The 24,775-nt window shown below is 37.3% G+C and overlaps 1 protein-coding gene across 2 annotated transcripts in view; it reads left to right on the top strand.

Annotated features, from left to right (window-relative positions):
- The window catches only part of pard3ba (par-3 family cell polarity regulator beta a), a 174,004-nt gene that overhangs the window by 137,496 nt on the left and 11,733 nt on the right, over positions 1 to 24,775 (top strand). The window contains exons 19-22 of one of the 2 annotated variants that reach the window (XM_084403119.1): positions 3,076 to 3,117; positions 3,484 to 3,588; positions 3,861 to 4,124; positions 10,465 to 10,573. In XM_084403119.1, coding sequence (XP_084259245.1) covers positions 3,076 to 3,117; positions 3,484 to 3,588; positions 3,861 to 4,124; positions 10,465 to 10,573 — 520 coding nt within the window. The remainder of the gene's footprint in view (positions 1 to 3,075; positions 3,118 to 3,483; positions 3,589 to 3,860; positions 4,125 to 10,464; positions 10,574 to 24,775) is intronic. The other variant, XM_084403120.1, reaches the window with a different exon arrangement.

The following is a 24,775-nucleotide window of genomic DNA, read 5'->3' as shown; positions in this document are numbered from 1 at the left end:
GCTACTATAATTCAGTTTGTTTGTACGTGACATTTAGGTTTAGTTTAGGTGCATGTCTACATGAAAGATGGCAGAAAGCAGCACTGCAGTGTATGGTAGTGAATGACTTTGCAAAGTTATTTTTTATTTCAATTAACATGAATAAAATGCTTTGGTAAATCATAATTGTATTGATAATTTTGTCATAATTTTCTTTTTATGTCAATTTTGACTTTTTATCTCATAATTATGACTTAGTGTGTCAATTTCAACTTTTTATCTCATACTTATATGCTAGTATGTCATAATTTGTATGTTTGTCATAACATCATGACATGCTTTTTATATAAATTTCGACTTTTTATCTCATAATTATGACTTAGTATGTAAATTTCAATTTTTTATCTCATACTTATATGCTAGTATGTCATAATTTGTATGTCATAACATGACATGCTTTTTACATAAATTTCGACTTTTTATCTCATAATTATGACTTAGTATGTCAATTTCAACTTTTTATCTCATACTTATATGCTAGTATGTCATAATTTGTATGTCATAACATGACATGCTTTTTATATAAATTTCGACTTTTTATCTCATAATTATGACTTAGTATGTCAATTTCAACTTTTTATCTCATACTTATATGCTAGTATGTCATAATTTGTATGTTTGTCATAACATCATGACATGCTTTTTATATAAATTTCGGCTTTTTATCTCATAATTATGACTTAGTATGTCAGTTTCAACTTTTTATCTCATACTTAATGCTAGTATGTCATAATTTGGATGTGTGTCAATTTTGACTCATCTCATAATTATGACAGTACGATAACGACAAAGATACAGCTCTAAAAAATCGTTCTCAATATTAAAGAATAGCAGAGTTCACCTCACAGCTATAATGATAACGGCACAGAGAAACGATAGCGTTGGAATCACTTTCAGAACGATTTTATCCAGACAGCCAATCAGAATCAATCCTGCTGTAACGAGTTTGAGCATTTAAAGTGACAGACAATCACGCGCTTGGAATAAACAGAACAATATATCCCCTGGTGTGGACGCTAATGGAGTTATCTTTATAGTTATCGTTCTTGGTGTGAACGGGCCTTTAGTATATCAGTTTCGATTTCGATTCAATTATGATTTACCAAAACATGTTTTTTTCTTATGTGATGGAAATGGGCTTCAATAGTTTCAGACTTGAATGCATGACTAAAGTCATAAGTAAGAGCTTAATAGCTGCACTAGACGGTGGCATAGAGTACTTCCATTAGCCACTGCTACCATAAAAATAAGAAAAGAAAAAATCATTATGCTGTTTTAAGGAGATCCCGCATTATTTATTATGCTTTTACAATAGTAGCAATCACCTAACTTTGGAAATTCTCCATACCATGGTTAGCATAGTCAGTTTCCATAAGGATCAGGTCACTCTGTGCTGTATTATGTTCACAATGAAAAATGTTGTGTGGCCAATAATCAAGTAGAGTTGTGCGAGCTCTGTGTTGCGTGATGACCGGCGCTGCTCTCACACGGATTGAGCAAGACTGCGGCACATTGATATTCAGGCCACGACTCCCTCTGGTTTTAATGACAGTGCTTAAGGGCAAGGCAGAGCTAGCATGCCAGCTGCCGGTATTAGATCGCTCCAGCCTAATGAGATAAATACAGTCATTAGTGCGTGTGTGTGGGGCTGGGAAATGGAGTACTATTGAGGCATAACACACAGGAGACACGGCGAGGGGATGCAGGATCCAACCGGACCCTTCAGTCGCTCGTAGACTCAGCGTTTGGATCATGTAGTCACGGCTTATCTTCAGCAAACACGCATGTACGTTATGTCAGTAAACTGAAGCCCCGGGCGATATGTGTGTCAAATTAAAAAGACATGTAGGAATCTTGGGAGTGGAGGTTTGTGATTACTCCCGACTAGAGTGTGCGTTTGTGGAAATGTAATTGAATTCTCAATTGTTAATTGATGTTGTGCAGTTGTTATTCAAATATATGTTTATCAGAGTGAATCTCATGAAAACTGTCAAGAAATATTCAAGTCATTTTTCACACACACACTCAAAAAAAGTGGATCTTATGTTTGCATTATTATAATGAAGCCCATTTTTAGGACCATTAAGATTTTTTTGCTTTGTGACATGACAAGTAAGCACATTTTCCTCCTTCCCAAATTAGTTGCCTTCGATAGTGCGATACATTTTTTTATTCTCATTACTCTAATGACAAACAATTTATAATATTTAAACATTATATATTATAATATTTACATTGCACAATATTACATTTTTACATAAAATTACATGCTTTAATAATATTTATTCTATCATTATATAATATTAATGTTTTAAAAAATTGTATATTAATATAAATAATATGTAAATGATATACTATCGAAAAAGTGCAATTGTAAGTTTGCATCATGATATTATTTGTTGACCTGAATTTAAGTTATGCAGTATAAAATTGAATATTCTGAATACAATTCTATGTTTTATATATCTGTTCACAGGCTTCTGTCGGACTTACCGGACTTTTGGTTGTAAACCCTGATATTACAAGAAATATATATTTTTTAAACATTTTTTATTTATTTATTTAATTTAATTTAATTTAATTTAAAAATATATATTTTTTATTAAATTTTTTTATTATTGAATGTAAACGTGCTTAAATGTCATGAAAAGAATATTACAATGCAACAAAAAAAAAAAATCCTATAATAAAATATTATTTCCTTTTTCTTTTCTTTTGATTTTATTGTGAAATATGACTTCTATTTTGAGATTCACCCATCACAACCATTTGCAAAATAATTTACCTTGACCATTATTCTTGTTGGGTTGTATATCATTTGGATTTTATTGTTTAAGAAGAATAATGATCATTTACTAAGCACCTATTCACGAGTTTCACATTGATCACCCAGTCAGTGAACCAAAAGCCTGACGCTGATGTTTCATTACGGCGTCACTCTCCTGAAGTCTGTGTGATCATCTCACCCACTCTCTCTCATTATTAGCTTTATTCTGGATATAACCTTTTCCTCTTCTGTCTTTATCTGCCTGTCAGCAAGGAGACCCCGCCTGACCTCAGATCAGTGCAGAGGAATATGTGAGTTTTTGAAGGTTTGGGCTTAGAAATGTGCTAGAGAAATCACTACAGGGCATTGGGCACTGATGCGCTTGGTTTTGCAGGCGTGTGTGTTTGTGTTTTCAGGCTGGTACATGGGGAACCAATCATTAAAGTTTCTACAGAAAATTCTGCTTTGGTACTTGGAAGTGCAGGGAATCTGTTGAGTCACCAATTATGAAAACATAACATATCCTCCTTTTTCTCTTTATGTGTCCATGCTTTCTTTCTTTCTATCTTTCTTTCTTTCTTTCTTTCTTTCTTTCTTTCTTTCTTTCTTTCTTTCTTTCTTTCTTTCTTTCTTTCTTTCTTTCTTTCTCTCCTCACTTTCTTCAAACCCTCATCCAGGTTTGGGAGGAAAAAAGAGGATAAAGCCAAATCTAAGGCTAAACAACTGGGCGCTTTGAGCGAAGAGGAGATGGACAAGAGTGAACCTGAGGTGTTTCTGTCGAAGTATGTTTGCCTTATAAGAGTATTATTGTAACATGTTTTATTTAACCCATAAAATTCTAATAGAATTTGCTAATGCACCTATGTAGAAATGCTTAAACCAGTTCTGGATGTTAAATGCTCTATTTGTATAATTGGTTGTTCTCTTCTTACCGTAATTAAAGGAGGAAGGAAAAAATTTAACTCAATTATATATGTTTGCTTAACAGTGTTTTGGATGTTTAACATTTCTAGTATCCAAGACTTCTCTAAAGAGTGTGTTTTTAATCCCACAGGAGTGAAAGGAACAGCCCTGCTCTTGACCGTTTCGCCTTCCCGGATGTCGAAGATGATGACCTGGATCCCAACTATGCTCGCATCAACAATTTCAGAGAACCCCCTGCCTCCAGTCACTCCCCGTATCCAACCGGGACTCCCACCCACAACTACTCTCAGCCTCCTGTCCTCGTCCCGAACAGAGAGCCGCCCAATGAGGTGGAGCTAGAGGGCCTTTATGCAAAAGTGAACAAGCAAAGAGCCGCCCCTCCTAAGAATGACAGGTGGGAACCAGTCCAAACGAATTTTTATTGCATAAAATGACAAATATTGTGTGTTTTGTTTTGTGTGTGACCAGTACTGATTATGTATCCGATAACCAGTAGCAGAATCATTTTAATTGTTTTATTTTGGCTATTTGACACAATAAATAGACATCTGTTTGACTACAACAGTAAACAGATGAAAGAATAATAATCATAATGTGTTTAACATCTTATTATTATGATTAAAATATTCATAATACATGCAACCTACCAAAAATCCAGGCACATCGGTAACGAACGCTTTAGCCTTTTAGTCGAATCAAGCTGAAATATTGACAGACGTGTCTCTGGAGTCATTTGTGATTTACTGTGTAGCTGTACAGTCTGTATATATACAGAGGGAATGTACTGGTGAGTTTTTAGTCCGGGTTGAGTGGTCTCAACGACCGAGCCCATTGATTTGTTGTCTGGCGGTAATTATGCGTGAGTGTTGCAGTGTCCGTGGGGACCGTGTTCCTTCTTGCTCTAGTCCTACCATCGATTCGCACAAGATTATCTTCCTTGCGCTGTGCTGTCCACCGAGCTCAGAAGAGCTGTAATCCTGTCACACTCACAGACTCGCTCTTGCACATGAGAAATACACTGAGAAACACATTTGGATACCTTCTCAAGGCCTGACAAAGCACGATATATATATATATATATATACTACAGTAGTACTACTGTAAAATCATAATAAATGTATGTAAATCGCATAGAACATTTGTGAATAAAGCACCGTTTCCATCCAGCGAGACGAAGCGAACAAAATCGTCACTTCCTGATAAACACGTGCCATATATCACTAAGAGAAATGTAAGTTGCTGCAGTAGGAGGAGCCATTTTGCATCTTATTTCATATGTAATAAATAATTTGCGCCTCAGAGCACGCAGACAAAACTCGGTCATGTTATCTTGCTTTCGGAGGCGGATGCTGCTGTCTGGGAACGCAGTCCGAATAATTATACCGAATCACTTTGCCGATCAAAAGTCACATGACTTTTTTGATGCACATCGAGGAATTTACTCGGTAAATGTGTTTCCATCAAAGTTTATGCGCATGGTTTCTTATCTGATACATTTTTTTTTTTATCCGCCTTAATGGAGCGCATACATTTTTTATGTTTATTTTAGGAATTTATGCACATCTTTGCGTTTCCATCCAGCGTTATTTTATGCAATATCCTAAAATGCACATAAAAATAGGTGGAGGGAAACATAGCTACAAACCAACTAGACCACAGATTTATTGTGGTGAAAAACTGCTGCAACTTTTCTATTTTGGCAGAAACTATGATTACTGTTAAACTTTTTGTAAAGTCTTCATACAGGTTTGGGAAATGGGTTCTTATTTATGTTTATTTTTTTACTAAAATAAATACCGAAAACCGGATGATTTTCATGATGATAAATGACATAGATAGTATGGTTACCATGGTAACCACGTTTCTGCCACAACACCATAATTCCTACATATATTGTTACTTCTGGAAAATCATAAATTATTATGGAATCTCCTTCAAGCATAATTTTTATTCTATACTAGTGCTGTCAAATTGATTAATCACGATTAATCGCATCTAACATTAATGTTTGTAAACATATAATATATTTGTGTGTGTATATATTTTATACACCGCTTTCTGATGAAAAAAAAAAAATATTTTTATGTATTTATTTGAAAAAACATATTATCATTATACTACAGTTCTTTTATCTATATTTTAATTCAGTTCATTGTAGTTTTGTTTTGATGTTGAGTAAATGATGACAATTACTTTCTCAATCATTTTAATTTTTGTGTGAACTGTCCCTATAATGGCATTTGATGAACAATCGTGACACCGTGTTGGGTCACCATAGAGTAAAATCTGTCAGCGTCTGACAAGTGGAACTCACTAATGTGACAGTACGAGCAGATTACACAGGGTCTTATCAAAGAAGAAAGTGTGAGAAATGTCTCGCCTGGACCTATGAAATGAAACCATCGCTAGAGTGTGTGCGCACAAGTCTCGATTTTCATGTCAGAGAGCAAATAAGAGAGAAAGATAGCGGGAAAGAGACGGTCAATTAACCACAAAGTAACAGCCAGACAGATCCGCGAAAGCCCCCTCCTCATCTCGCTGTCTCGCTTTCTCCGAGTGCTGATGTCTCATCTACTTTAGCAGGGTACTTAATTACCATTCTCTCTCGCGTGTGTCGCCTGACTGCTCCTAACAGCCCTTTGTTCTTGCTGGCATTTTGTGCATAATAGATGTGGCTAATAAATGTTAGTGCTGATCAAACATGGAAAATAGAGCCTCGCTTTCCTTGTTTGGGAGAGTTTGAGCGCCGCACGGCCATTTTTCAGCAGAAATGCTGACACAGAGTCAGTGGCAGCCAGAAAAGCTGGCCCCGGCTCCAGATATCTGGACCGCCTCCAGCGCTGAGGAATGGGCCTAATCGAACTAATGGCCCACCGGCCGTGTACCGTGGCCAACTCTAATTCTGTGAAGAAACTGCTGTTTCTTAACGCCTTCCCTCCATTTCCGTGTTGTTCTCCATCACGTTGGAGCAGTAAACTCTGTTAAGATGGATCTGGAGCCATATTGCTTGTATTTCTACATTGCACTGTAAAATTAGGTTTACTTCTCACAAAACCGGTTAGCATACTGTCCATCTTTTCTTTTCTTTTTTACCATGATGACTACTTTCCACCATAACACCATAATTGTTTCTACTGGAAAATTATAAATTATTGCTTATTATAAATTATTGAAGCATCTCTTTCAAGCTCGCTTTATTTTATTTGAATTATTTTACTTTATCTTCAAGTGCTATGACAGACTTAGAAATTCCCATAGGTTCCTGATGAAAATGTACTTATGAAAATATAATAATAACAATAATACAAATACATCTTGATGTTGTTGTTGTTGTTATTATTTTAAAAAAAGAAATTTCCTAATGAAAATCTACTACAATTTACAATTTTATTTCAGTTTTGTGGATGTAGAATATATTACATTATATATTTTCATGTCTAAAAAGATACAGATATTGATTTTATTTTATAATTATATGATTTTTTATATATATATATATATATACACACACATAATGTTTACATGTGAAAATATACAGATTTTAATCAAATGTTATTTTAATAGTCAATGGCTTTGACTATGACTTATACATTTTCATAATGTAGGTACTTAAAAATATATACTAGGAGTAGCAGTGGTAACAATAATAACAACAACAATACTTTGTAGTAATAGAAGTAGTAGTCGTATTAAAAATTATTGATATGAAAAACAAATGCTAGGTTCCATATGAAAATGTACAACAGTTTAATTGTAGGAACAATAACTCAGATTTCTTGGCCTGAAATGGTACGTGTGTGTGTGTGTGTAAGGGGAAAACTAAAGTTGTACATTACGTTAACCATAATCCTGAAACTTCTAACTATATTTTCAATATGTTTATCCAATTAATCAGAGAAATAAATGGAAAGATATTCATTTCTCATTTCCCTGAGCATTTCCTGTGCTGATCCTTGTGGCCACACACATCTCTGACAGCCCTATCCCGACAGAGCAAGACTATGTAATTGAGGAGTGGACATATTCATTAAGACCTCAATGGCAGGTGTGTTTAGAAAAGGGTGTCGCTTCTGATTACAGGCCTGTGTGGTGGCGTCCAGCCGGAAAAGATGGCAGCCTGTTGTCAGATCTCATTATAAAACACGTCCTGCAGAAATAAGATAGAGGTATAGAGATGAAATGAACGGAGAAGCGGAGAGAAGTGCGTCACGGTTTCTAGCATTACCTGTATGTCAATATCTATTAATTCAGGGATTATTTGGCTGTCCAGGCTCCATTTTGTTGACAGCTTCCCAGTCAGATTGTGGATTAATTCCCCCATCTATAATCATATTCATTAGTCAGTGAAAACTGATCCAGGACCAGCATTCCTTGTCAGACAGGGCCTAAAACTAACTTTTTGCCCCAATTGCCGGTGATTTTAATATTTTACCGTGAAACTGTTTTTGCAAAAACAGACAGTTATGACTCCGACATTTTAGATACCACTGAAAAGTCACAAATCTTAATTACAATTTTGATACCACAGCTAAAACTACTAGCCTAACTAATAAATGTAGGCTATAAATGTAAATATAGTTTTCACTGTATACATTAAACAGATTAACCCTTATTAAAGTTACAAAAGTGTATTCCGTCGAGAGCAGTTAGTTATTTTTTTCTTTGTCCTTTGTTGTTTTATGAACATTAAAAATGCAGAAAAGAGCAGGATAATTAGGCTGCTGTTACTTTAAGACCTAAAGCATGGATCCAATATACTGATACTGATACTAATTGACTTCCCTTTTAAGTCTTCTTGCACTTGAATATTTAGATAGGCAAGGCTTGCACTCTCAGTGTTACAAAAGATTCTATTTCAGATAAATGCTGTTCTCTTGAACTTTCTATTCATCTAAGAATCCTGAAAAAAATAATAATAATAATGATAAAAGTGCAATCACAGTTTATCTGCAATTTTACAGCTGCTTCAAACATGGCTTATCCAATCGGAAATTTGGGTCAAAGTGTATGTTTTATTTTAAGTTTTCTTGACTAAAGAGGCCCGTTTACACCAACAAGTCCAGTTCGACACAGAAAAAGCAAAAAGAGAAATATAAAATATTCACAAACAATTTGTTCCATAAAATATTTTGTAATATGTAAAAATAGTTTTTTCAAACCAAAACTTTTGAGATGATTTGATGTGAAGAGGGGTAGGAAAATCGCTCGCATTCACGACTAGATCACGCACACACTCACAGGTAGCGTAGCTTTCTGTTGCTCAACACAAGCGCTAATTAGCTTTACTCAAATGTAACATAAACAGGTAAAACACAGCAGGAAACCGACACGGTCCGTGATGATGATCTCAGATTGCTCTGTTTGTCTAATTCTGTCTCAAAGAAGGAAAGGTAATATCTCCGGCCTTTCCACGGTTTGCGCGGTACCGCAATCATAACACACCAAATGAACTGGTGATGACAGCCAGCCTTCAGAAGCGCTCTCATTTGTACGTGTATGTGTGTGTTTAAGCATCCATGTGTTTTTTTTGCAGTATTTCTGTGTGCTATGTTCTGTTTCTTCAGCCTTCTCCCTCTAAAGCACTCCAGGTCTGCTCCAGTCCTGTAACTAATATGAATATGATGCATACATGCTCGACGGGAGCTAATTAAACATTGATAGTGTTTCTCATTCAGTGGGTCATGTGGACTCTCAATCAAAATGGCAGCTCTAATTGCGTTCTTTGGGATTAGATAATGGATGCCGTTCCCGCACCGCGTGTCCTCCACCAGCTGCTGGAGTGCCATAGATCGCTGCCTCTAGTATTTTCAATTATTTTGAAGTTGGCAACATCTGTGGATGGAGTTTCTAGAAAGTTATACATGTGTAGTGTATGTGTAAGTTAAAAAATGTAAAATTTGACATGGATCATAGCACTTCTTGGCAATTTCTTGCGTTCAGTGTAAGTCAGTTATATTTATTTGTTTAGATTTAATAATAATACATAATTAATAATATAAATATACAATAATATATATATATATAATATATATTATTAATGTATAATACATTAAATTTGTTATTATTTGAGGTGCTTTACATGAATTTGAGGAGAAAGTTGAAGCAGTTTAAATGGTTGATTTTATAATGCAAGTTCTGCTTTGAATCAATACATGCCCTTAGGTTACATGTGTGTTTATGGAGCTCACAGATGGATAATTTAGTACACTGAATTTTACATCAAGTGCAGTTTATTTTCACTGCATTTGATCTGGGAATCTGACAAACAGAATTGCACATTAACTTTGGCCTCAAATCAAACGCTTTTTAAACGTTAGGATGAGACAGATTTACTGTGATATACATGATTACTTTATGTGCTTCTAGATGTTCCCTTACATTTTCATCTGATGGACTTTCTTTTTATTGTGATTGATTGCAGGGAAGCTCTTTTTTTTTTTACAGTGCAGTTCCCCGTATATACTTTGTACTTATTATAGCAATTACAATAACTGGGTTATAACTACGCACTAACCCTGAACCTTCACCTAAACCTAACCTTAACCCACAGTTACCTCATATTACCAAGTACTTTTTGGGTAAATACACTGCAAGTACACATACTGTAAAATAAAGTGTAACCGACTGCAGTATATTGATCCTAATTATCTGTGAGGTCATTGCTTAGATTTGTGAAGATGCTTTCCGGAGTGGTTGATGGGAGTCTGTCTTGTTTCTCTGTCTTCATGTTGCAGTAATGAAGAACGATTGCAGCAAATCCGAAATCAGCTTCAAAAGGTGAGACCGGCTCCATCCTATGAAGACCTGAGCAACCGAAGACGCCAGGAGTACGACCCTTCACGAGTGAGTGCATGTGTGCTCTCTTGCTTTCTTCCAGGAAGTGACAGACTGAAGTCTGGCTGGTTTCTCAGGCACTGATTCAAAGCTCAGATTATCAGGGTTCATCTCGTGGTGTGTTTCAAGCCAAATCTAAAGTACTCTGACTAATCTGTTCTCTGCTTAGACACAGGACCCGCTCACTAGCCGCGTTTCCGTTACCCTTCAAATTGCGCAAATTGAAATTGCGAATGGAAAATATGCTCAATGGAAACACGTCAATTTCACAAAAACTCCCATTTATCGCAAAAAAAGTTTTTACGCTCGCATGAGGTGGTTTTTCAGGCAATTCGAAAAAGAAATGTTTTGCAAAACTGCAATGGAAACAGTTTTTGCGCATTTACAGGTCACCTGACGACGTGTGTTTGGACAGAATACGAGACCGAGTTCATTGAATTCATATAAGACGAAAGAATTACAGGAACACTGGATTCTAAACCTCAAAGAAATGCCACAATCAAGACCTCGAAGCAGATATGAGGGAGAAACACCCAGAAACACCTCATGTGTGCCGCTCTCAAGTATAATAAGGGTCGTTCCTTACCATTAATGCTTGGAAAACACACATACATCTCCTTCGATTAATAATAATGGAAGGATTTTACTTATCGCGAGAGGAAAAAATGTTTTTGGTCGCATAAGATCGGTTAATGGAAAAAATCGCAAAAGTTTTGCGCAAATGGAAACGCGCCTATGGTCTTCCTTGCTTACGGGAATACATGTTATAATGTGATTGTTTATAATTAGTGATTTTTTTCCAGTACTACAAACCTAACGTCACATTTCATGATCTACTGCATCATTTTCTATTATAAAAAAAATGGAACATCCCTTAAAATTGTCATGTACAGGAAAGTTCCATCATTTGGACCCTTTCTAAAGCATGATGGGTAAATAATCCCAATCCACTTGCTCTTTTTTTACACAGATTGTAGTGTTGACTGCATTTGTTGAGCTCAAGCATCCAGCATACCAAAGTTGTTGTAATATCAAACTGATGTTTTCCTTTAATTTATGAGTAATTAAAGTTTATTAATATCTACAGACCAACATTTGGTTCCAAACTAGCTAGATGTTGCTGAATGACAGCATCATTTAGACTAAATCTGGTAACTCAGGTACTTCAACTGTTAATCATTACTTTTTATTACATTTTATAAATGTATGTATTTTTATTTATTCATATATTATTATAAATACATATATTGTATATATAATTATTTGTATTACACAATTTATTTAATTATTATATAATTTAAGCTATTTTTATTTTGTTATTTTTGCTTTCTGCTGGAAAAAGAACAAAATTACTCTGTTTTTTGTTTTTTTTCAGACATGTCCCAGATTTTGGTAACAGGGTTGAAAAAACTCCAGACGTCAGAAACAAATAATATAGGATTTATTTCTGTTCATATTTTCTAAAGGTCATGATCCTCCATTCCACAGAGTCTTTGTCAGAAAATAATTCAATTTTTTTAGGGTTTCAAGCCCTATTTTGTACATTGAGGGCCACTTTCAAAAGTGCATTGTCAAAGGTGATTGTGTTAAAATGAGATTGTGTGTGTGTGCGTGTGCGCGTCTGTGTGTGTGTGTGTGTGCGTGTGCGCCTCTGTGTGTGTGTGTGTGTGTGTGTGTAAATTCTCCTGCAACTTTATGAACTCCAAACTCAAATTTGAGTTGCTTTTTCACCCTTTAATCAAGTCAGTTTCTCTTCTGATCTGCCCTGAAAACTCTATTGCAACCACTTATTTCCATATATCCCCACCTTTCTTTTTCAACCCCTTTGTGTCTTTTTTTGGAGGAGGTTTGCTTTCAAATTGAAGGCTTACGATATTCGTGGTATGGTCTTCTGCATGCATACTGTATGAACCCAGATGTATTTTTAGATCCTGATGTTGTCTAGTTGGCTTGTTCTCTAGGTAGTAGTTTGTGTGGGTGTGTGCGTGGGTGGGTGTGTGTGTGTGTGTGGTGGGGCGTCTGCATTGCCCAGAGCTTTAAGTGAGCTGACCCATCCCTTGACATCCCGCACCTACACGCCGCACCGCTGGGCACACATGCAAATTCAGCTGCAATAATCCTCCTAGCTTCCCGTCAGGGTTTTGTTTTTCATCCCTATGACAGCAGCACGTCTTGCTATCGTCTTGGTCTTAATGTGCAAACCGAGGGCTGTTTATCACCCATAAACCCCCAGCACCAGACATGTCTCGCTTAATACATAACTAAAACGGTATTAATAAATAACTATTTGGGTCATTAAGGAAGATATGCATCTCGCTGTCTGATCCATGCGTTAGTCTCGTTCAGTGGTTCCTCCCACTGCATTATGAGAGTCTGTCATTCATGGTGATGATGCTCAGAGATGAGTGTTAGCATTAATGCTCTCTTTTCACTCATAAATATGAGATGGGCACAAAGATTATGCCAAGCTCTTTCCACAGCCATTTTAATATTCTCTACTGTTAATTCAACCAAAACAATAGACAATTGCTACCCTGGTAATCCAGAGTTCTCGCGAGAGCACAAGTTGAATTTGCTCAGCGAGTTACTCTGGCGTCGAGTAATGATGCTCATTAAATATGCCCTTGTATCCGAGCTGCACCAATCACATCGGGTTATCTGATATAGGCGGGCCAGAGGCGAGCTGAACAGATGACGACAGCGCTGTGACGTCGAAGTCATTAGTAAACATTGCAAGATGGCTATGGATGAACACCAGTTGTTTGAAACGGCTTTGGCCGCTACAATGAACGAGTTAGACTTGGCTTTTTATCTAAAAGAGGAACAGAAGACGGCGCTCGAACCGTTCCTTTGCAAGAAGGACGTTTTAGCTGTTTTGCCGACCGGATACGGTAAGAGTCTAATCTACCAGTTAGCTCCGCTGGTAGCTAAGCGTATGGGGCTTGTTGTGATTGGTCATAGTGTTATCCAATTGCGTGCAGTGAGATTTTCAAATGCACGCTTGGTGCCGGCCCTCGAGCTGGCCGATTTTCATTAGTCGATGCCAGACCATTAATCTTTCAGATTTAGGTCTGGATTTTCCAATTGCATAGAATTGCATGCCTTTTTTTTTTTTTTTTGATGAATCATGTCACTTCAAACCAGTGTTATTTTAGTATAATTTATACACTATTATATATTTTATTAATATTTTGAATTAGCTTTTATTTTTATAATTTCTGTTTTCATTTTCATTTTAGTTTAAATTTTAGTAATTTTGCTATGTTTTTTTTTTCATTTGTATTATGTTTTTAACATATTTCTATATAGCTGTAGCTATATTTAATTTTATTTCAGTTTTAGTTTCAATATTTTTAGTTCTTATTTTATTTCAGTTATTTGCCAGATGCAACATTTCCATTTTTTATATATATAAAAGATGTATAAGTCTTAGTATATAAGTATATTAGATGATATTGAATCATCTAATATATAAGTTAAAGTATACAAGTTTTCATCTAATATTTTATTTCTTCTTTATTTAAATTACCAAAAACAAAACAATTTTTATTTGTTTACCGTTAACAATAACGATGCTTTTTTTGTCCATACAGTAAAAGTCAATGGGGTCCAATGTTGTTTTGACCCAATAAAAATGTTTTGTCTTTAAAAAGACCTCCTTTTGTGTTCTAAATAAGAGAGAAAATCATACAGGTTTGAAGTGACAGAATTTTCATTTTTTGGGTGAACTATCCCTTTAGTGTTAAGATGGTATCGAGAAAACTTGCTCAGCTCGTTGCCTTTCAAGATTTTTTTGCACTGTCTGCTCCTTGTGTAAAAATAAAATAATAAATGACAAATGGGGGCATCCAACAAGATGTTATGAAGATGAGACATTGTGAGACATGAGATTTATTATGCATTAAAAGTATGAGAGAAAATATGCTGAAACAGTAGGAAAAGAAGGGGGGAAGCCAGACAGAACCACAGAGATGAGAAAATAGACAATTTCGCTCAAATCCCTTCTAGAAATCACATGGTTTAAAAATGGCAAGGGTGTCTGTCAGCGTTCTCTTCTGGGCACTTTAAAACAAAAACTCAATCTAAATTGGAACAAAGGCTTTTTTCAGAAGCACTTATCGGAGCCCTGAACTCTGTCATTTCAGCGCCCGGAGCCACGCTCGCGTCCACCCAGATGTCCAGCACTTCATTTTCCAGAGATTGAGGGTTGTGTCCAGGGCTCGGCAAAGTTTACAATTATAGTTTATATGATTACACACATCTTCTGGAAAAACACAACTTCATTGAGACTTTCCAGGAACGCCTGAGAGAGAAAATAGAAGCTCTGATGCTGGAAAGAGAGTGACGTATCTAGTGTCCGATGTTGCATGAAAAATAGTTTTTCTTTCATTGTTTGTTAAATGATGATGGGTTAGAGTTGTCAATATAGATTAACCTTTAATTTGGATGCATTGAAGCAAATGTACATCCCAGCTGTTCTAATGAATGGTGTAATGATTAACAACCATTAACAGTTTTACTATCTGGTGAGATTGCATTTCTTTTTGCCGCCAGCCAACTTAAATTTGGTTTGAACAACGTGCCATTTATACAATTTCTGTGAATAACGTTTACACAATTTACTCCTATTCAGATCAGTCTAAACATATTTCTGGCTAGCATTAAACATTTAATTAGAATCAAATCATATTTTATTTACTTTGCTAAATGGCAAAAAAAAAAAAAATCTAATAAATGCAGTCTTGGTGAGCATAACACTTTTTTCAAAAGCATAAAATGGTTCCATTAGTTAGCTTTAGTTAATGCATTAAGTAATGTTATCTGATAATGAGCAATACATTTGTTACAGTATCTGTTAATCTTTGTTAACGTTATTGTATAAAAATACAACTGTTCATTGTTAGTTCATATCAGCTCAGGTCCATTAAAGGGCTGGTATGATGCCCTTTTCACAAGATGTAAAATAAGTCTCTGATGTCCCCAGAGTGTGTATGTGAAGTTTCACTTCAAAATACCCCACAGATATTTATATATAGCATGTTAAAGTTGTCACTTTTTGAGGGTGAGCAAAAACGCACCGTTTTTGTGTCTGTTCCTTTAAATGCAAATGAGCTGCTGCTCCCGGCACAGGGGGCGGAGCTTCAAGAGCTTGTGTCCTCTTACCTCACACAGACATGCACTGAAAATTTCAAATAAAAATTAGCCTTTTATGTTCAAACCGAAGTCAGACAATGTTGGAGAGACTAAAGAAGAAGTGACAACATGTAGACAACATTTCTGAATGGTTAGTTGGTGAATTCATGTAGCTTGTGTGTAGTTATTTTCTAGTCATTGATTAGCATATTCTGTCTTGATAATCTATAAATCACGTTCCCGGGGGCGGGGTTTATGTAAATTTTAGGGTTGGTGATGTCACTAACCCGGGAGGAATGTCGTGTAGTCCCGACCAGCCGTTTGTTGTCATCCTTAAAAAGCAATTTCTTTAAAAGCAAATATCTCCCTTTGCTTTGAACTTTGAGCGTTGTAACTTTGCAGATGATGTTTATGCTCAAACAGCAACATTACACACTAACTAAAGTTAGAAAAGTGAAATCATATTCAACCACCCCCTTTAACTAATGTTAACAGATACAACTTGTGATTTGAATAATGTATTATTAAATATTAAAATTAACATTAACTATTAATAAATGCTTTAGAACTATTCTTCACTGTTAGTTCATGTACATTAATGTAGTTAACTATGTTAACAAATGAAACCTTTTTGTAAAGTGTTACTAAAAAATCTTACCAACCCCAAACTTTTGAACAGTAGTATATACTGTTTTTTTTTCTTTTTTTTTTTCTGTTTTTTCTTATAATCAATGACTATAAGTTAATAGTTGTATTTAACCATTGCTTGAACCATATATTGTCATATTTAGAGCTGATTGGTAGTTTTAATGTTGACTGGGAAAAATCATCCATAGTATAAACGCTTTGACAGTGTCCGTGTGGTAAATGAACTTACTACATTGAGAACTGGCAGTTTACTCAGAAATATATGAATGAATATGTGAAATGAATAGAAGGATGAATAGTTGCTGTCAGAATAACAGAAGAAACGGAGAAGGACGTTCAGGCCACCATAAGGACTAGCATGTGGTGTAGACGCACACACACACACGAACACACACACACACACACACACACACACACACACACACACACAGCAGGGGCTGTGGTGTATGATTCATTAACAACAGAAGAATTTAATTGGATTACAGACTGGTTTTCACAGACCTTCAGTCTGTCTCGTGTGTGTCTGTCTCGTGTGTGACAGTGTGTGTGGTTGTGTGTGTGTGTGTGTGTGTGTGTGTGTCTGTTCTTCAGATCTCGACTATGATCTCATACCGCACAAGTAGGGATGAACCAGTAGAGAGTTTCTGACCAATGGAAGGAATAATTATTAGTACATTATTAGTGGCGTTTCCAAAGGCTAGCATCACTGTTACTATGATACTCAGGGGTAGTGATTCGAACAAACCCCTGAAAGACTGCGCTATGGACAGCAAATTGTGTGGCCTCTTGAAGGGAGGTTTACTTTTACCTTTCTAAGTTACAGTTTTGCCTTCTTGCTTGCATTGAAGGAGGGACCCAAACAATATCCAGAGAGCAGATTATCATATGCCACTTTTCCACTGCATGGCTCTGCTCGCTTTACTTTGGCTTGGTTTGCTTTTCCACTGCAGTTTAGTACCGCATCAAAGTGGGTGGGATTATAGACTGATTGTTATAGTTGTGCCAAATCCAATGACGCTGGAAGTGACGATTCTCTCTGACCAGTCAGTGATCTGCAGTGTTTAGATGTCACATTTTAGTATCGGTACGGCTCGCTTGAAACCTCAACAGAGGTGGTACTAAAAAAAGTTCTAGGTTCTGTACATAGTAGAAAACCCCCCAAAAGTGAGCCGTACCAAACCGTACCGAGCCGTACCATGCAGTGGAAAAGCACCAATACGGAGTTTGGGTTGGGCTCTTCTGGTCCAGTAAGTTACCACACAGAACACCCTAACTACTACCTGGAAAACCATTTCAACCACCCAAAATGCCCTAGTAACCACATAAAACATCCTAGCAACTACCCAGAATGCCTTAGTAATCCCATTGAACATCCAAGTAAAATGAGAACAGAGAGGAGACGGCAGATGCAGAGACTGAAAGAAAAATAACCGAATGAGAGAGAGAGAAGATGGAAAATTAAGACGGTTGTCATTCAGATTGTTATCCTCTCTTCCTCGAAACAGAACAGCTTGAGACGAGCATCCTGGCCCTGTCAGGTCTAATTAAGCCAGCATCTGCATCTCCAAACACACACACCGGCTTGACGGGCAGCCGTGACGGCGGAGTGTAAAAAGATTGAGTGACGGCGACTAGGTGGCTCTCTGCAGAGCCGACAAATAATCCCAAATCCTAAAACCAGGTGCCTGGGATGTCAAAACATATCAACACGAGCTCACGGAGACAGATTAAGAGTGAAAGAAAGTGAGAAAGGCAGGAATGGACGAGGAACAAAAGGCCTCGACTCTACTTTGCTCTAGCAAGCAGGTCACACCTTCCTCGGTAGGTCAAAGACAAGCCAACTCACATCACAGAGCCTTGGCCTTTGTTTCAGAGCAGGAAACACTGGTTAGGAATCTGAATGAAGCCACTAAAACAAAAAGAAAAGAGCGGTGGGAGGGAGCAGTCAGATGGACCTCAGGGGAGGAATGAGCAAGGACAGAATAATAACTGTGTCCCGAATTCTTTATTTGGACTTAAACATGGTCATAAAAAGCCCCATTTATAGTTTTCACTTCCCTAACATTTTCTAAATGTGTTTTTATGCAGTTAGACTTTTCACTGTTTAGCATCACAGACTGTCAGTCTGTGTATCAGTGGTGGGATTTTTACAGCGAATCGTTCTGCAGGTTACATAGCTACGGTAGTAGGTGACGACAAATGACTCGTGACTCATTCATCTGATTCGTTTAAAACACTCTGAATCGTTCAGAAATGAAGCAAGTATTTATGAGTGAGTCATTGAATCACTTAAAGAGATAGTTCACTTTGAAATAAAATTTTGGTATGTTTTAGCTTACCTCAAGGGCATCCAAGATGTAGGTGTCTTTGTTTCCGCAGTAGTTTCAATTTTGATATTTTTAGGTCAAACCGTTCTTGTCTGTCAGTCATATAGTGCAGGTCTATGGTCACCACCTCAAAGAGCATGCACAGAGAAGTCCAAATTAAACAATTCCCCATCGTAAGTACACGTTGATGGCCTAAGACACGAAACGAGCGGTTTGTGTGAGAAAACGAACAGTATTTATATCGTTTTTACCTCTTGTACACAACCAAGTGTTCTGAGGGCTTGCGCGCGCTTCCTGGTGTGTGACGTGTGCGCGCGTTCTGGCTTAGTCTGCGCAAGCGCCGGAGAGCGCTTGGTTGTGTTTCGTTTTCTCACACAAACCGCTCGTTTCGTGTCTTAGGCCATCAATGTGTACTTACGATGGGGAATTGTGACTTCTCTGTGCATGCTCTTTGTATGACTGACAGACAAGAACGGTTTGACCTAAAAATATCAAAATTGAAACTACTGCGGAAACAAAGACACCTACATCTTGGATGCCCTTGAGGTAAGCTAAAACATACCAAAATTTAATTTCAAAGTGAACTATCCCTTTAACCGATTTGGTCAAAAACACTAGATCATTCAGTAATACGTACTTTATTAGGATGTTATATTAGGATTATGATATAATATATATTACATTATATACTTAAATATATAATATAATATAAAAATAAAATGTTGATAGCATTGGACCATTGAATCATAGAATTGGAACAGTTCCAGAGTTATGACAAATCAGCACTTTTGGACGAAACGAAAATTGTTGATGTGAAAGGGACAAAATATCTAATGTATTTATGCCTAGTATCATCCACAACAATCCACACGCACATTGTACAGAGGACAACACATCACTCCAGTACTAGACCGCAAAATCACCTCCCTTTCACTGGGTTGGGCTCGATACATGAGGAGGTCATGACCAGCCTCCTACGGCCTTGTGTGTAAATTACCCTCTCAAAATGGTTCCACCATCTGCTTCTAACAAGCCTGGGCCGTCTGGGCGGCATGACCATGGCTTTTCAGGGCACGTTAGAGGGCACTGGGCAATAGCAGCACTACATCAAAGATCAGAACGCTACACACACACCGCGGCCACGGAGACTCCAGGGAGAGAATCAACAAGCGATAGGATCACGGCATGTTTAAGGCGTGTTTGTTTTAGCATTGAGGTGGAGTATGGTGCCTGCTTTGTGGAAAGTTTGATCTAAGTAGCTTGTTTAACTTGCAATGTATTTTACAGAGTGAAGTGAACCGAGGCCTTACGAACTGAAGGAGGCCTACCTAAACCAAACCAAACCAAGATATTGTGTTGATTAGATGATTCATTCAAATAAAGACTCGCTAAATAGCCGCTGTGAAAATCTGCAACCTTCAAGCGGCTTCACAGTAGGTTTTTAAATATTGGCTTTTAACACAAGAAACTGAATTGGAATTACAAGAAGTAGAATTTATTGTAGTTTAGAGGAATTTAATAGGTAATGGCATTCTAGGAAATTAAGTGCTACTTTTTTTGTTCATAAAATGAAAGTTATTTTTTTTAAATGTAAAGAAAAGCATATACATTTTTGTAAACATTACTTGGTGACATTTTAAACATGTCTATCAGTCTGCAAGTACTCTAAAACTGTAAGTAGGTTTTTTTATTTATTTTTTATAAACTCTAATGAAGTGCCCAAGTTATTTATTTTAATATAGTGCCAGGCTGTTTTAATGGTTTGTGTAACTGTGATGTAAAAAAAGAATCTGTCTGGTGAAGTTTTAGCCCACAGTGGTCCACACATACTCAGCCGAACAAGTGGTGAAGCACAGCTGAGTTTTCAGGGACGTCACTCACAGCTTGAGTTTCTTGTGGCAAACGCTGAGCACAGTTTGTGTTTGTTGAGAAACATTCTAAATTTGAGTCCTGTTGGAGTCCAACCACAAAACTTCACTCGAGTCCAGACTGCCAATTCCCTCTGGAATGGAGTTTGACTCTGCGCCCAGATCAATGGAATCTAATTACCAAAAAGTAATGATAAAGAACAAAAGTTACTGAGGACTTTAAATTGGTAGTGGCACCCGCTAAGTTTGCGTGTAGTGTGTGTATGTCCAATATATTAGGCTTGCTGCGATAGTCTGTGTTACCGGTGTTATCGGTGTTCAGCCACAAACACCGTTTACATCACTTGCCCACTGTGGCACTGTCGTTTTTGGATTTAGTTTAGTTATAGAACAGACACTACAATTAAAAACTGAACGTGTCTGCTCAATGCAGTGCGAGCCGAACGAGTGTTGCAGCAGGAGTCAGATTTCATTTATCACGAGAATGAGGAGCTGACTGACAAGACAGTGGCGGAAGATTTGGTTCCAAAGTGAAATGTAAAATATTTGGCAATATTTTGGATTTAAACTCAATGCTAATAGGGAACCTGCAAAGAATTAGTTGTGTTTTTCTAGTTGTTGTGTTTTTTTTTTTATATTAAGAATAATAATGAGCCCACCATTCAAGCAATTGCCACCCCCAAATTGGTGCTAATTTAAAAAAAAAAAAAAAGTAAAGTGCGCATGGTATTCATAATGGAGAAAACGTCCACTGGCGCGGAGCATTTTCAGTTCATTCCACATAAACTCATAATCATTTAAACTCTTAATCGCAATAATTTTTTTTAAAATATATTAAAATAGAAAACGAATAATATTTCACAATATTACTGTTTTACTGTATTTTTGATCAAATAGATACAGCTTTGGCAGGCTAAGAAACTTCTTTTAAAAACATGAAAAAATCTTAAAAATGACAATAGTTTTGTTGGTATTTTACATATATTATTTAATTCTTACGTATAGCTTAAATGTTTATTGCTAAACATCTTTGTTTATGTCTGTTTTGTTTTGTTGTCGAGGTATAAAAAAGGTGCGACTGAATAAGTCCCAGTGAGTCCCGGTGACCTTGCTGTTCATGTTCAACTTGTGTCTTTGTGTTTAAACAAACTCCTCAAATACATCCATCTGATCTCCCTGCATCTGAACGCATGAGCGCTGTTTGCCTATTTGCAAATGTTTGCACGTTTGTTGTGGCAAGTATTTGCCGTCTCAGTCCAGTTCGCCGGCGTAGCATGCACATTTCTCAACATGCACAGCAGCACACGAGTCCTTCATCCGTCCACACAGCCGTTTTGATCTGATAACAGCACCGCAAAGACTCAACTGGTTTCTGGCAGCTCGGTTGCCATGGTGCCCCAGTGCCCCCCACTCCCTTTGGTGAGGTTTAGCAGGGTTGAGCAGGTTTTGTTGATCCTTTTTGACCCCACAGGGTAAAACTCGCCCAGACCACCAAGCCTGCCGTGGCAAAGTTTCAAATTCTCTCTCTCAATTGGAGTCAAGCGTCTGGCAGCAGGCCCACGTCTTGTCCTTTCTGCCTAAAATGCTAATTACCCAGTAAAGATCAATCGCCGGAGCCCAAGATAACATCTGCGGGCAGTGAAGAGAAACACGTGGGTAATGTGGAAGATCTAAAGTCACTGGAGTCTCTCGTGTTTTGTAATAACCGGCGCTATGGAAGCAACTTATGTTTTATCGCACTAACATCCAAAAATGAAAATTCGGTCATCATTTACTCACCCTCAAGTCGTTCCTAACCTGAATGAGTTTCTTTCTGCTGCAGTTGACCGTAAACATTGAAAATACTATGGAAGACAATAGCTATCTTTCCATCCAAAGTTGCGAATTTAACTTGTGCGTCAAAATTGTAATATCGCGCATAAAACATTTGCGAATAGTCAAGTCACCTTTATTTATATAGTGCTTTTTACAATACAGATTTTCAAAGCAGCTTTACAATGATAACAGGAAAACAAAGTTTGTTTTGGCTGTACAGCAAATCGCAATTAGGGCTTCACAATACTGGGAAAATATGCAATATTGTTGTTGAGGATTGCGATAACAATATTTCTTGCGATATAACATTTCCCTAGAGAAATGCTATTTTTATTAAGCTTTTTTTTAAATCATTTATAGATGTAATGATCATACTAAAATAAACAGGTAGGCAAATACATATTCTTCTGATCTTCAGAAGAATATCTCAGTTTTTTTAGGAGGAGTTACACTTGCAAAACTTTGATTAATGGTTGTCTGTAAGACTGTTATTGTTAGCCGTTTTGGTAGATTTGGGCTTACACTTTTTGAAGTCTTCATAGCTCCCTGAGGTTGCGTTCCAGATGACTGTGGAGATTAGTTGTATTTCCTCTCGACGTGGCCACAATTTTTCGGCCCGACTTAGTTGACACCTTCACTAATGTTCACATATCGCGTTTTTTGCACATGCAAATTCGTTATTTCAAATGTAGGCACGCGGCAAGCGCTTATAAAGGAAGCACGTTTTTCCAGGCCCGCCTATGCCACGACGAGATGAGAACATCTCAACTTTTCAGAATGCCGCAAGCTCACTCCAGGTCATGTGACAAAGACCACCCGATCAACTTCAGCCTTTCCGTAACAACATCGAAAGCTCGGCCGAACAGCTGATCATAGCTGTACAGGGCGGGTTTTTATTTCTCATCTCCATAAATATATCTAGAAGTAAAGCTAATGCAAGGGCTAGAAATCAATTAATCCTTTGCTGATACTTCCTCGTCATCATGGAAAGCGATCAGGGCCCCATTTGATTGGTCGAATTTGGATAAACAACCTATGCATATACTATTATCGCGATAATGATAATTTTTCTACATATTGTGCAGCCCTAATCACAATAAGCCGAATCGGTTTAAGCGCGATTTAATGTTTGGTAACTTTACTGACTTGAGAAACTTTAATACGGATTAATCTCGGTTTAATTTATACAGTGAAGACTATGCAGTGTTATTTTACATTTGATTACTTTATTACATTTCTGGTATCTAAAATGTTGGTGTCATAAGCTCCATGGCCGTAAAAAAAGTATTTATGAGTTTATTATACAAGATACCGGCCATTGGCAGGTGTGGTAAAAAGTTAGTTTTAGATGTGTGTGTATACACACACACACACACACACACACACACATACACATACAACCCTAGGTCATTGCTCCCAAAAGTGGGATCTTATCTGTGAAGAAAGAGAAGCTTTCTTTTTATAGTGGTAGTATAAATTCTGACAATAGGCAAGACTGATCACCTGTACGGCCAGAATAGATGGATGAAAGAATGAGAGGAACAGAGGAAAGCGGGGAATTGTATATCGTTCTGATCATTTGGCATGCGCTGCAGTCTATCATTCCCACAATCATCTCTCGCTTCTCTAAATTTGACCTTTACGGCGTGTGCGCGTCGTCATCTCTCTGTCTCTCTTACTCTCGGTGACATTCGATCCCTGCGAGACACCTTTGTGTTTAAAGATCACACTTAGCATGCAGGAGAGAGCCGAGGGCTGCCATTACATGCGCTTATAAACGCCTCATTGAGACAAATGCCACCATTTTCCTCACATAGTCCCCAGAAATGAGCTGCCCTTCTTTACATAATGCCTGTAACCTTCATCTGTCAGGAGCTGCCACACGCAGAACTCCCACAATCCCACTGCGGTCATATGAGACTACTGTTAAACCCTGCGGTGTGTGGCGTACTCCACTTATTTATCTTATACAAGCTTGCAAAGTTTTGGAATAGTCACACAAGGAGAAAGAAGCTTTAATTAGGAGCCAAGCACTGAAAGTGCGTAGGCACCTCTTGAAATCGTTGGCATTCTTATTATTATTCTTCCTCCGTCTGGAAGCGCTTGCGGGAAAGTTATGAAATTTGGCACACTGATAGAAGACAGTCCGAACTGTCACCATAGCAAATTTGGAGTCTCTAGCTCAATCCCTCTAGCGCCACCAACTGTCCAAAGTTTCACTCATGTTTATGCTAATAACTTTTGAACCGTAAAGGCTAGAAACAAAAATCTTGTTTCCTCTGATTACGTGGCTCAAGCCGATTCGATTGCACCAACCTTTGTATGTGTCATTGTCACTTCACTCTGACCACATCACATCAATTTCATAACTGCGCCACCTATTGGTCGAAAGTGATAATCCATTAAATCATATTTTTAGT

Source organism: Rutilus rutilus (assembly GCF_951802725.1).
Source record: "Rutilus rutilus genome assembly, chromosome: 2".
Lineage (NCBI taxonomy): Eukaryota > Metazoa > Chordata > Actinopteri > Cypriniformes > Leuciscidae > Rutilus > Rutilus rutilus.
Note: the sequence above shows the minus strand (reverse complement) of the source record. Positions and strands in the feature narration are given on the sequence as shown.